We start from the raw sequence: 15,277 nt of genomic DNA, 5'->3' as shown, positions 1-15,277 counted from the left end.
ATGCAAAACGTTCATTTCCCGTTTTGTCACCTGCACCACTATTTCACCCCCCAAAATCAAATAGCCATTCGTGCACGAGTTTTCGATTTTATTATAAACAATTAAAGATTAAAAAAAAAAGAAAAAAAAAAAAGACCAACCTTTTGCGCTTGCTTTTCGGAGTAGACGAAGAAGGATTGCTATGCCAATTCCTTTTCCTTTGATTAATGAACCAATTGTTTATCTGTTTCAGTTGCAACCCTGTTTCTTGCACGAGCCTCGCCTTATCTTCCTCCTATTATATATAATTAAAAATATAATTTTAGAAATTAAAGACAACCTTTTTTTTCATATTGACCAAAGTATAACCGAGCGAAAACGCTTACGGTTGGATAAGGCCACTTCGAATGCGATTGCCACCAAGATTTCAAGACAGAAGTAGTATCTCCAGGTAGTTTCCCCGCTCGTCTTTTTCGTAATATCTCTTCTCTGATATCCACAATCTTCTCCTTATAACCCTAATTAAAGAACCCAATTCTTGATTAGATACGAAGCTGTAAAAATAGCATCTTTAATCGAAATTTATCCGGGTTTTTTTTTTTTTTTATGCACTGACCTGTTTAAGCTCGTGTTTGAGTTCTAGCCTGACTCGTTCCATCAAAGACCTCTCGGTTTCAGTGGGTACTAAGGGACCAAATCCCATGTTGTCTCCTCCGTCGAGACTTTCATCGAACAGGTTCGTTTCACTGTCTGCTTGGTCCTCGTCATCATCGGACATCGTTGCGCCTGTACCTTCACCCGGTGCTACACCTGTCAAGAATTGTCCGAAAAAATATTTAGACAAATGGGTCGACAAATTCTTGCTCGAATAATAAATAATAATATTTAACCTGTTAAGCTTTGTAACGATTGCTCGAGCTCCCAACAAGCCATGACTGCTTCCATTGCATGAACTCGGACGTGTTGTTGCAGTTGTTCTTTGAACGAGGACAGTAATAAAACATAATGCGTCTGCGTAAAGTTTAAACGACTAACATTTCAGACAAGAACTTCTAAAAACAACCAAAAAACGAGCCGTAAGTGGGGCTACTACATCAAGAAAGAGTTTCTTGAAAGCACTACAAAAAAAAAAAAAATTGGGAGTTCGAATTATTAGTGTACCGATAAACAACACAATTCCTAAATTTGATGGGATAAACAGATATACCGTCCCGTAACAGATTCGATTTGCCAACTATTTGTCTTGGTTTGATTTCGATTATGTTATTATCCTCTGTCCTAACTTATTCTCTCCTATCCTCATTCGATGAATTCCGATTAGTCGTTGATATTTGTATTCCCACTCTAAATCCAAACAGTGACCTCACTTAAGCGCATAAATCAGCAAAATTCAGATTTTTTACGAGAACCGCTATATTAATCGGACAAGTTGCAAGCAAGTTAATTGAAATTAGGGTCTATTAGATATAACCCCCTTAAACATTCAAATAATAGGGGTAGACCCAAATTTATATTTGCCATTTTGATAACAACCCAAATGATGCTGCTCAGGTAGTCGAAGGGATCGCTCCACTCGTTAACCTACAAAACAGTTGAAAACACTAGGTGACACGCCGGGGGTGGCCCGGCGATTGTCCTCCGACGCTCAAGTCAGAAAACTATCACAATATAAGCAAATAATATTAATTAATTGCCTAAATAGTGCTTACCTTGTTATGTGTATGATAACACATATTTATAGGTGTAGTTTGATGTGGTTTTCTTGTTAAAAACCAATGTGGGACAAGTTGAATGTAATTAAGAATGTTAATTGGATTTTTCCTCTAGATGGGCCAATTTGAGCATCTTGGGCCTAAATCCAATTATACACATCATCAAACTTTTTCTAATTACATAATTACCCTCAATCAAATCCCACAAAACCCGTTACTTTACCTTTTGAAATAAAATCAAATCCCTTCCTATTTTCCGTTAAATCACTATCATCCCAAACCCCACTATCGAATAAACTGCAAAAACTCCCAAAACAACTTCCCGGTGCGGCCGATTGAAAGGGGAAGACGTCTGCACTGCCGTGAAACGACGATTTTCGTGCACTCCGAGCAAGCTGCCGTAGGTACGTCGTCGCCACTCGCTGAATCGCTATCATCCATCGATTTGTTGATATGTTTTGGCTAAATCGACTATCACGTTTGTGTATTTGCAGATCTGTTATAATCGCATACCGCATTCGAGCACTAAATCAGTGATATTGCAACAATTGATGGGCAGGACATCCACCAGAAGTGATATCGTCGTTGGCCGCCGCCGTCGCCGTCGCCGTCACTGCTCCAATCTAGGGTTACTCGAATATAGGATTACTCAAATCTAGGGTTTTGATAATTCTTCGGCCCATAGTTGATTAACGAGATGCATAGTCGAATTACATCTGTATTAATATACTATCCCATATCATTTAGTAGACTATCCCACTAATATAATTTTACTATGGATCTCGTTAATCGACTATGGGCCGAAGAATCATCAAAACCCTAGATTTGAGAAGTGACGGCGGCGGATTTGTGTTTTAAAATTAATAGACTATCTCATATCTTTTAATAGACTATCCCATGTATCTAATTCGACTATGGGTTTAGTTAAATGACTATTGGAAAAAATAATAATATATATGGAAACTGAATAATATGTTTGTTTGAAATACTAATCAATCAGGGTAATTTTCCTTATTATATGAAAACGATTAGGGTAAATAATGATATATATGAAAAAATAATAATATATATGGAAACTGAATAATATGTTTGTTTGAAATACTAATCAATTAGGCTAATTTTCCTTATATCATGTATTAGACTATCTTATTCATCTAATTCAACTATGGATCTCGTTAATCGACTATGGATCCCGTATTATTCAACCACATAGTATATTAATAATTTCAATATAGTACATTGATCTGCTATGATAGTATATTACGATTATAGTAGTGATATGAATTGTGTTACAAACAATATACCACTGAAATGACAAGAACATTGAGAACAACACCAACGTAAAGTATTCCAACATAACCAATAAAATAGTACATTAATAATCTCATAATTTCAATCTAGGGTTTTGATAAAATACATAAAACACATCATAACACAATAAAATCAATATGTCGAGTTAAAAAACTCTAGTACATTAATAATCTCATAATAGTATAATAAAATGATAATGGTAGTATCATACGATATTCATAATAGTATACTACTGTATTACAACGGTTTAAAACTTAATCGAAGTTACCGAGCCATTACATCGTAAACACCTCTTTATAGCAACCAACCCACCAAACCTCAACAAAATACTTACGAAATTCGCCATCGAAAAAACCTAAAATCATGAAACAAAATAAAAAATGCAGAATACTAAAAAATGATTAAATAGACTGCAAATACATTTGAATGACAATACATTAATATCATCAAAAATAAACTTAAAATGCAAAATCCATACGCTAATTTAAAAAAGACTACGAACTATATTTTAATGTACTACCCAGCACACTTAAATCGGCTATTATAAACAAATAAACCAACTATCGATCGGGATCATAAACATGAACTCGACCACAGCGGACAATTATTCCGATTATTGCATAAACCAACTACGAAGCTCATATAAAACAACTCTGGTCCGATCTGCGTGAAGCATCCTCTTCTAACTCTGTCAATCCTCTTCCAAACAAACATCATCCGCCAAAAATAACGATGTATATATGACGACGTAATTTTGTTAAAAAACGTTCTACTTCATAGAATCAAGTATCAACACAACCCTTAAAATTTCTAACCACCGTAATCGACAATCCTAGACATTGAGCGAAAAATAAAAACGAATAACGCATTCATACCCGGTTAACAACGTCCAACAACGAAAGCTCAAATTCGATCCTATTTCAACGACGGTGCATAAATCTTCAAAGATGATAAAGAACCGCTGGAACGCTGAAGAGAACCTTCGAAAAATATTGTACACGATTTGATATAACGGCCAATGATCTCACGTAATTTTATTCCGTGATTTTAGGCAACGTATCAGCAAATCTCAAATCACGTAGTAAAGGAAATAAATGCCTTTTAAAAAATAAAATAGGGGTATTAAAGGAAAATTATATAATATATTTGCCAAGTTGGCAAAATTGGATCTATCTCAAAAAGGGGAAAAAAAATTGGATCCACCTCATTAGAAAATATGAACAAGGGGTTATCCCTAATAAACCCTTGAAATTAAACAAAACATCATTCAACACCAGAATTCGAGCACTAATTAATTACCATCATTAATTGATTTCATCTTGATATATGGAAATTAAATTCCAATATTTCTTGAACTACAGAGTAACAAATATTAATTCGAGATTAAAAAAATATTAGGTTTGGTGTAGTACCATGAAATGGTCGAGGTCTTTATCGTCGAGGGGGTGTTGACCTTGTCCGAGAACGGAGTACTTAGCCACCACCTTGTCACGGACTTGTTCCCTCAACAAAGAACCGTGCGGCCTTAGCTCCTTCTCGCCGCTCGCGATAGCTAAGTCAGCCTCTCCCGAATTGTGTTGCGAATACTTAAGTGATGGAAAACGAAGAAAGAAAGTAAGAAGACAAGAGAGTTGGTAGAAGAATACTTTATTGTTGGATTTCTTGAATATGTGTTGGATGATTACAAATGAGGTCCCTACCTCTATTTATACAAGACCACCTCATCAATGGACGGTGGAGATCGATATGATCTAACGGTTGGGAGTGAAACAATCCCTTAAATGTCTCTACCTACCACCACCTACCTCTACCTACCAAAAATGGCTCTACCTACCACTATACAATTGGGCCAACTTGGGCCTAACCCTACTTGGGCTAATTCTTGGATTCTTTAACATCCCCAACTCAAGGGAAATCGGCAAGGGGTTGGGTCAAAACTCGCGGGCCGTGACAACCTGCTGCGACTGCGCCAGCTGGGCGTCAATGTTGGAATTATTTCAACAATTATGTGGGCTCACATATGTGACGTAAATGTGTATGGCTATCTAAAAGAAAGTCCAAATTAATTATGATCTAATAAAGATTATTGGGTTGGACTTATGGGTATTAAACTATAATTATGGGCCTAATGTGTAGAGACAATTAGGGCTTAGTTGTGATTTATTGATGGGGCTGAATCACAATTATAATATAACTGGACTCTACAGTTATATAAAGGGTCGTGGTCCCCAAAGAAACGCAACTATTCCGTCTCTTCTAAAATCCATCGTTAGAGAGAAAAATATGATAAGCCATTGTTCTTCACTAAGGTATATTTAGGAGAAACATTAAGTGCTGCAATATGTTATGTTTTAAAAGGGGAAATTTAAAATATTTTAAGGATGTTGAGTTTGAGGGGATAAATTTAGATTATAGACATTGTCTTTAAAGATAAGTCAATTCGATTCCTAATACTGCTTTTGACAATGTACATGTCTTTATACTTGTCATTGTTTGAAAAGTAGATTTGGAGATTTGATAAGACAATGTTGAACAATTCCCAAATCAAGTCTTGATAATTGTTACTTAAAGAGCAAACTCAACAACCTTAAAATAATAAAGCATTAAAGATGAGTTGAAATTTAGAATGACAAGACATTAAGATCTTATCAAATTGCCATAAGATGTGAATTTGGTTACAAATAATTGAGACCAAATATAATTCAAATGGGCAATATTGGAAGATATATGGTACGTTTAGTCATTAAATATTTCACTCATATCGACTCTATTAAGAGATTTATGGACACAAGGAATATGTTTCTCAAATAGTAATAATTTTGGAACAATAAAGTGTAACCATAAAATTTTAAAGATTTGAAGGATATTGATTGCAAACTAAAGTAGTCCATTAATGAAATTAAAATTTCCGTTAATGATGTTACAATCCTAAGCTAATTATCTCATATGTAGTTTGAGATAAATAAAGTTAATGATTATACATGCTCAAGGATCAGTGGGAGATAATCTCACAACAAAGGAGACTTGTTTAGTCTCAATTCAATGCCCAATAAATATTTTAAATAAAAGAATGTACGCATTTGGTTAAGGTGTGCATAAAGATAGGCAGATATCTGAATAACCCTATGAAGTGGATCATTTAGCAAAGCAGCCAAATGGGTTATACAGTAATTATAGGGAATGTAAGTTATATACATATGCTCATTTATCAAAATCAGATATTTTGGGAGATCGGTGGTTTATTCATGATTTTGATTTTTATGATGCGTATAAAGTATAGATCCATTTTGGTTAATGTAAACCTAAGTGATTGAGCTATTTTGACATGGGTGTTCAACAAACACGTTAAGCTCTTTTCACGATGGTTGAGAATTTATGGTAATTTTTTGCATCTTATTTTAGAATATAGCTATAAACTTTTGTCACTAGGCTGCACATTTTGTTTTGTATTAAAGTTATATGATGACAATAATTAACAGCTATAATTTTGAACAACAACAAGAGCTTGTAAAGTTCTTAGTTGTGAAGGGTACAGAGTGAACAATACATAGAGCATTTTAAGATAAACTCCACAAATGCGGATCCGCTTACTAAAGGATTGACACACAAGGTATTTCATGAGCATTGCTCATGTAGGTGTTATATCATTTAAGGATATTATGGTTCAGTGGGAGTTTCTATGTATGTGTATATATGAATACATTTTGGTAGCTCTATGATATGTTTGGACACAAAGTTGTGTATTTAGTTTTCTGCAGAAACAAAGTATTTGGTTGCGCTTTGTACAATTATGTTAAGGTTTGGTCTCAATATAGTTTAAAGTAGGACCAGTTGGAAATAGGCATGTTAAGATCACATTATATGTAATTTCCATGCTACACACCATAATTTGATCTATGTCGTTTGGCTATATTGGTATACGTGATTACTGTTGGGTTTAGACACGATCAATGTGACGAAAGCCTCTTTAGTCCTTTATTATATGGTAAATGGACGAGATTGTAAGGAATGCCTTTTTATATGATAGCAATATTTGAGCTCATAAGGTGTACACATTTATAAGGTATATAGCATATGTGGCCCAAGTGGGAGATTGTTGGAATTATTTCAATAATTATGTGGGCTCACATATGTGACATAAATGTGTATGGCTATCTAAAAGAAAGTCCAAATTAATTGTGATCTAATAAAGATTATTGGGTTGGACTTATGGGTATTAAACTATAATTATGGGCCTAATGTGTAGAGACAATTAGGGCTTAGTTGTGATTTATTGATGGGGTTGAATCACAATTATAATATAACTGGACTCTACAGTTATATAAAGGGTCGTGGTCCCCAAAGAAACGCAACCATTCGGTCTCTTCTAAAATCCATCGTTAGAGAGAAAAATAAGGAACTGCGGATTCTTTGGAAGACCTATCCCAAATCCATCGTTAGAGAGTTCTTGAGTGAGTTTATATATTCGTGTTGATTGAGTGAGTAATATATTTTTATCTCCTCTCCACTACTCCTCCTCTCTATTTTAAGTTATTCCGCTGCGTGTTTTCACTCTATATTATTAAACCGATCCAACACAAAGCAGTTCATTTGACTACCTTTTATTGCTTTCATATCTTCATGTTTATCATGCAATTGTAGGTAGAGTACGAGCTTTCAAGAGGTGTTAGTGTGAGAAGCAAGCTGAACATGGAGGATGAGTATGTTCTGATTCTCAATTAGTTACTTTTTATATATCTATACTACTTATAAAAGTGGGAATAGTAGGGTGATTTCTTTCATTTTTTGGTTGTCCTAAAAATACCCTCCAAAACAACCAATAGCTTAAGGACACATCAAGGGTAAAAATAAACATCGACTTTTTTATCGAGGAAATATAATATTTAAATTTTAAATATATTACATCGACTTTTTAATTGATTAAATTTATAGCATCATTTTTCGATTATTTTTATCCAATAAAAAGAGATGTATTAAGGGTATTATTATATTTTAAATGATACTATAAATACAAATTATTATTATACAGACATGAATAAAAGTAACCGACTTTGTTTAGGAATTAATAAGAATTTGGACAGTCAGCAAATAAATATATAAAAAGGAGAATGATGCAACATTATTTCCTCTTGCTCCATTCGTTTATATTCAGTTGATATAATAATAATTATTAAACTATTGTATTTAGATCTCCGCTCGCTAATTGATAAATATCTTCATGCATGTTAAAGTAGAACATATAATTTCATCTTCTATAATCATCTAATGTAAGTTTGGACAAATGTATCTCATTCAAAAAGTTATTTTACATCATCGATATGCACTATCACTTTCTACTAGACTTTTCTAAATTATATACTGCATTTGGTCGAATGGATTAAATTTAGTTGAAGATTATAAATAGAACGTTGGGATGATAATAAATTTCATACTGTAAGTTGGATTCGACTTTTAATTTCTATTTTGCTACCATTGATATTACTGGTTTCTGATGTTGCTGGGCACATGAATTTTGAATTCCATAGTCTATTTTAAAATAAAAGACTTGGATATAATAAATTGCATTATGCAAGTTGAATTTGACTTTTAATTTCTATGTTGCTACTATCTACAGTACTTGTTTAATCTCTTTAGGTTATTTTATTGGCATCAACTTCCCTATAATTTTTTTTAGTTTTATAAAAGTGAGAATATCGAGAGGGGGTTCTTCTATTTTTTATGGACAAAATACCCTTTGGAATTAAGTTTGTAAAATAATTTGGTATATACAAACCAATTAGCAAATATAAATTAGTTAGCTAGCATGAACATGAATATATATAGTAACCGACAGGATGGTGTTTTGTTTGATTCAAGGGTACAAAAAGAACACCTTTCACTTAGAGAGGATTTCATAAAACTACCATTTAAGTGGCTACCTAAGAGCGTATATAGGGGAAGAAGAAGGTCCTATAGGACTAATTGAAATTTCATGTAAATAGGGACATAAAAAAATATTGCGTAAACAAATTAAAAATCTTCACGTGACTACCATTCAAGAAAGTCTTATAGGATTGAGTGAAATTCTTACATTGAGTCAATAATTGAAGGCTCAGTTCAATTACTACTTGCATTTAATCATACTTTCATAATCTTTTTTTTTGGGTAATTATTTTTGAAGTAGACTCATCTAATTATTTATTCATAAAATTAATTTTCTATTAGTTAAAGAAAAACTTGAAAAAAATATTTACAGTCCATGTAGTGAAGGAATTTCAATAAAGACTAATAAGTAATACCATCTCAATTGTAAATGTATGTCTAATATAAGTTCATTTTGTTATTGTTGTAATATACGCGTATATGCATTTGAAGTGTATTCATAACGATTTTTGCACAGAGAGGGTATAATCGATTTTCTCTCTAATTGTTTCTAATTTAGTCTTCAGATAAATCACCATGTTAAATAAAAACAAAATATAAATATAAATAATTGATCGCATAAAATTATTTTCACTAAATAATGCAAATCGATAAAATAAATGACAATGGTAGAATTTGCAAATAGGAGTGTCAACAAAAGTTGTTTACTTCGAAGAGGAAGAATAATAAATATTACAATAATATATAACTTTATGTTACGAAGAGAAATCACTTATGCAAATTCAAGAAAAAATATGAAGATATGTTTTATTTATTTTTCTTTGGAACTATGTGCCAACTCAAGATCAAGCAAAATAATGTAACACCAAAATTTACATTCAAAAAATAAATTTGAAATTGTACAATTTTTAATTATATATATATATAGTGTTGTGGACTAAGCTTCAGTATTTATATTTTTATTAAAAACACGAACTACAGTACAACTTTTACATGTTCCAGTTTTAGGTGGAGAAGGTTTGCTTTATTTCAGTGATTAAATCTAAGAAGTATACACTTATAGTTTCTCGGGCATTAAGATTTCTGAAGGTGGGAATGATATGGGCCACAATATGGCTTCCTATTAAATACTAAATTTACTCCCACCACAATATCCTGCGTTTAATAATTAATCTCTTACTAAGTTTTTCATGCCTTTTCATTTTGAGTTAATGTTTGTGTAGACATGTAAATTTAATATAATTTATATTATATTAAATTGAATCCCAAGATTATAATTTATCTTGAAAAATAAGTCATGGAGATAATTATCAATTAATTATTGACCAATAGGATTGTTTCTTCTCTTCCAAGTTATAAGAGATAAATATTAATTTAAAGAGAGCCAATCAAATCGCGCCACGTCATCAAGAAGACTTCATGTAGGACTCTTATTCTACCACTATAAATACGGACCATCCCTACACAATTCAAGACACAACTCAAGAAGAAGAAAAACCGTAGGAGAAAATTCTCTCAACAATATTCAAGTCGTTCTTCATCAATCAAGTCGTTCTTCATCAAATTCAAGGCGTTCTTCATCAAATCGAGGGCGTTCTTCAACAAATCAAGATCGAAGAAAGATTGAAGGGTCAAATTCATCAAGAACTTCAAGATCTTCAAGTCAAAACCCGTCAAAGTTCAGCGTTTCGATCCGAGATTCAAGCCGCAAGACCCTCGGAAGACGTTATTCAAATCCAAATCAAATCCGGAGAAGACCAAGTCAACGACCCGTCTCCGAAATTCAAAGTCAAACACATATCGTTCTAGAGAGAAGAATCAGAGGATTAAATTAGAGTTTGTAACCCGCAATATTTTATTTTAATTCAATAAATTATTTTTGTGCAAGTTTTTCTTGTTTGTCTAAATCGCAGATAAGAATTTGTTGTTACAAATTTTGGCACACCCGGTGGGGACATCTCTACCTCTCATCTCATCTCTCTCTCGAAGATCCTCGAAGTGTTGCAGTGACTGCTCTTACGTTCACAATGAAGATTGCTACTTCGGATTCATCAAGTGTGGGCTTAGGTACAAGGAGTATGGCTAAGAAGCTGCAAGCATCCTCCGAGACTAACTCGACGCCTCAAACCATTCAGAAAGGCTTACCACCTCTTGTCAACACAAGCGCAGACGTGGAAGGTTCAAAACGAGAGATTTCACAGCCCACGCCTCGTTCAACATCAAGCTACTCAGAGGTGGCATCCGTCATGACAACAAACGCTACAACCATGGAGGAGCAAATTGCAAGTTTGACAAAGGCCATTGAGGGACTCACAAAGCATGTTCAACAACGAGATTCTCAAATTGCCGAGTTGATCAACAAGATGGACAAAGCCGATGCTAGTCAAGCTATGGAGAATCAGATAGAGGTTCAAGACGAAGTCGAGACATCCACAAAGCAACAACCAGTTGAAAACGAGAAGGCTCCAGCTCAAGAACTTCAAGTTTCTCCAGAAGGGATGATTCATGTAGATCAAGTGATAACACTGATCAGTGGAACCATCAAAGACAAGTTGGAAGGAAGCTCGAAGTCTCCATCAACCTATGTCAAGCCATACACGCAAAGGATTGATGATCTAAGGATGCCAATGGGCTATATACCTCCAAAGTTTCAACAATTTGACGGCAAAGGCAACCCCAAGCAACATGTGGCACACTTCGTCGAGACTTGCAATGATGCCGGGACGTACGGAGATCACCTCGTTAAGCAATTCGTTTGATCGCTCAAAGACAACGCGTTTGATTGGTACATTGATTTGGGGGCAAACTCCATCGACAGTTGGAAGCACTTAGAGGAAGAATTTCTCAACCGCTTTTACAGCACTCGAAGAACAGTCAGCATGATTGAGCTCACCAATTCCCACCAATGGAAGACGGAACCTGTCATCGACTACATCAAACGTTGGAGAAATTTGAGTCTCAATTGCAAGGATCGACTGTCTGAGACATCAGCTATTGAACTGTGCATCCAAGGAATGCAATGGGGACTCCGATATATCCTTCAAGTAATTCAACCTAAAAATTTTGAAGAGTTGGCCACTCGAGCACATGATATGGAGTTGAGCATACTTGCAAATCAAATAGAAGAATCACCATTCCAAAAGCCGTACCAGCTCAAAGAAGTGCATCTTGAAGAAGAACAAGAAAATCCTGAGGATGGGGGCAAGTCTTTTGAAGAAGCAACACCCTATGCAATATGACAAGTCAAATCAAATGAAGCACTCCTTGACACGAGTTTAAAAGGTCTACAAGTCCAAATCAAATGAAACACTCCTTGACACGAGTTTAAAAAGTCTACAAATTCAAATCAAATCAAGCACTCCTTGACACGAGTTTAAAAGGTCTACAAGTCAAAATCAAATAAAGTACTCCTTGACACGAGTTTAAAAGGTCTATATGTCCAAATTAAATGAAGTACTCCTTGACACGAGTTTAAAAGGTCTACATGTCCATATCATATGAAGCACTCCTTGACACGAGTTTAAAAGGTCTATATATCCAAATCAAGTCAAGGCTCCTTGATACGAGCATAAACTATCTACATATCCAAGTCAAATCAAGGCTCCTTGATACGAGCATAAACTATCTACATATCCAAATCAAGTCAAGACTCCTTGATACGAGCATAAACTATCTACATATCCAAATCAAGTCAAGGCTCCTCGATACGAGCATAAACTATCTATATGTCCAAATCAAGTCAAGCCTCCTTGATACGAGTATAAACTATCTATAAATTCAAGTCAAATGCTCCTTCAGTACGAGCTTAAACTGCAAATGTTTCTCCATGTCCACATGAGTATAAACTGTGCACGACATCCCTCAAAAGGATATATTTTGAACTAAGTTATGACTTGATCCCTTTATAGGGTACGTAGGAAACATAGAATCTCTCTAAGTCCAGTCACAATTTCAAAAGATGTATGTGCTTTGCTAGATCAAGCTACAATTGAAGTTAAGCAATTATCGAGACTCATTCACTCCAAGACGCATTGTCCGTGAACAAGTCTCGAGGGGGCATTTGTAGACATGTAAATTTAATATAATTTATATTATATTAAATTGAATCCCAAGATTATAATTTATCTTGAAAAATAAGTCATGGAGATAATTATCAATTAATTATTGACCAATAGGATTGTTTCTTCTCTTCCAAGTTATAAGAGATAAATATTAATTTAAAGAGAGCCAATCAAATCGCGCCACGTCATCAAGAAGACTTCATGTAGGACTCTTATTCTACCACTATAAATAGGGACCCTCCCTACACAATTCAAGACACAACTCAAGAAGAAGAAAAACCGTAGGAGAAAATTCTCTCAACAATATTCAAGTCGTTCTTCATCAATCAAGTCGTTCTTCATCAAATTCAAGGCGTTCTTCATCAAATCGAGGGCGTTCTTCAACAAATCAAGATCGAAGAAAGATTGAAGGGTCAAATTCATCAAGAACTTCAAGATCTTCAAGTCAAAACCCGTCAAAGTTCAGCGTTTCGATCCGAGATTCAAGCCGCAAGACCCTCGGAAGACGTTATTCAAATCCAAATCAAATCCGGAGAAGACCAAGTCAACGACCCGTCTCCGAAATTCAAAGTCAAACACATATCGTTCTAGAGAGAAGAATCAGAGGATTAAATTAGAGTTTGTAACCCGCAATATTTTATTTTAATTCAATAAATTATTTTTGTGCAAGTTTTTCTTGTTTGTCTAAATCGCAGATAAGAATTTGTTGTTACAAATTTTGGCACACCCGGTGGGGACATCTCTACCTCTCATCTCATCTCTCTCTCGAAGATCCTCGAAGTGTTGCAGTGACTGCTCTTACGTTCACAATGAAGATTGCTACTTCGGATTCATCAAGTGTGGGCTTAGGTACAAGGAGTATGGCTAAGAAGCTGCAAGCATCCTCCGAGACTAACTCGACGCCTCAAACCATTCAGAAAGGCTTACCACCTCTTGTCAACACAAGCGCAGACGTGGAAGGTTCAAAACGAGAGATTTCACAGCCCACGCCTCGTTCAACATCAAGCTACTCAGAGGTGGCATCCGTCATGACAACAAACGCTACAACCATGGAGGAGCAAATTGCAAGTTTGACAAAGGCCATTGAGGGACTCACAAAGCATGTTCAACAACGAGATTCTCAAATTGCCGAGTTGATCAACAAGATGGACAAAGCCGATGCTAGTCAAGCTATGGAGAATCAGATAGAGGTTCAAGACGAAGTCGAGACATCCACAAAGCAACAACCAGTTGAAAACGAGAAGGCTCCAGCTCAAGAACTTCAAGTTTCTCCAGAAGGGATGATTCATGTAGATCAAGTGATGACACTGATCAGTGGAACCATCAAAGACAAGTTGGAAGGAAGCTCGAAGTCTCCATCAACCTATGTCAAGCCATACACGCAAAGGATTGATGATCTAAGGATGCCAATGGGCTATATACCTCCAAAGTTTCAACAATTTGACGGCAAAGGCAACCCCAAGCAACATGTGGCACACTTCGTCGAGACTTGCAATGATGCCGGGACGTACGGAGATCACCTCGTTAAGCAATTCGTCCGATCGCTCAAAGACAACGCGTTTGATTGGTACATTGATTTGGGGGCAAACTCCATCGACAGTTGGAAGCACTTAGAGGAAGAATTTCTCAACCGCTTTTACAGCACTCGAAGAACAGTCAGCATGATTGAGCTCACCAATTCCCACCAATGGAAGACGGAACCTGTCATCGACTACATCAAACGTTGGAGAAATTTGAGTCTCAATTGCAAGGATCGACTGTCTGAGACATCAGCTATTGAACTGTGCATCCAAGGAATGCAATGGGGACTCCGATATATCCTTCAAGTAATTCAACCTAAAAATTTTGAAGAGTTGGCCACTCGAGCACATGATATGGAGTTGAGCATACTTGCAAATCAAATAGAAGAATCACCATTCCAAAAGCCGTACCAGCTCAAAGAAGTGCATCTTGAAGAAGAACAAGAAAATCCTGAGGATGGGGGCAAGTCTTTTGAAGAAGCAACACCCTATGCAATATGACAAGTCAAATCAAATGAAGCACTCCTTGACACGAGTTTAAAAGGTCTACAAGTCCAAATCAAATGAAACACTCCTTGACACGAGTTTAAAAAGTCTACAAATTCAAATCAAATCAAGCACTCCTTGACACGAGTTTAAAAGGTCTACAAGTCAAAATCAAATAAAGTACTCCTTGACACGAGTTTAAAAGGTCTATATGTCCAAATTAAATGAAGTACTCCTTGACACGAGTTTAAAAGGTCTACATGTCCATATCATATGAAGCACTCCTTGACACGAGTTTAAAAGGTCTATATATCCAAATCAAGTCAAGGCTCCTTGATACGAGCAT

The 15,277-nt window shown here is 35.3% G+C and overlaps 1 protein-coding gene across 1 annotated transcript; it reads right to left on the bottom strand.

Annotated features, from left to right (window-relative positions):
* Window positions 1-4,981, bottom strand: LOC105965388 (homeobox protein knotted-1-like LET12). Its single transcript, XM_088825469.1, has 7 exons — window positions 4,958-4,981; window positions 4,415-4,486; window positions 870-990; window positions 596-789; window positions 366-497; window positions 141-274; window positions 1-30 (listed from the first exon to the last, which is right to left on the bottom strand). Exons 2-7 carry the CDS (start codon window positions 4,415-4,417, stop codon window positions 27-29), a joined length of 588 nt encoding a protein of 195 aa, XP_088681595.1. The 5' UTR covers window positions 4,418-4,486; window positions 4,958-4,981; the 3' UTR covers window positions 1-26.
* Window positions 4,982-15,277: the final 10,296 nt, after the last annotated feature.

The sequence above is a fragment of the Erythranthe guttata genome, chromosome 11, assembly GCF_056151865.1.
Source record: "Erythranthe guttata isolate IM_541 chromosome 11, IM_541, whole genome shotgun sequence".
NCBI classification, from domain to species: Eukaryota; Viridiplantae; Streptophyta; class Magnoliopsida; order Lamiales; family Phrymaceae; genus Erythranthe; species Erythranthe guttata.
The sequence above is the reverse complement of the archived record's forward strand: the minus strand, read 5'-3'. Positions and strand labels throughout refer to the sequence as shown.

Coding starts and splice junctions, on each gene's coding strand:
- LOC105965388 (XM_088825469.1), bottom strand. Junction 790..869: donor ATCGTTACAAAGCTTAACAG/GTTAAATATTAT, acceptor AATTCTTGACAG/GTGTAGCACCGGGTGAAGGT. Junction 498..595: donor TCAAACACGAGCTTAAACAG/GTCAGTGCATAA, acceptor TTCTTTAATTAG/GGTTATAAGGAGAAGATTGT.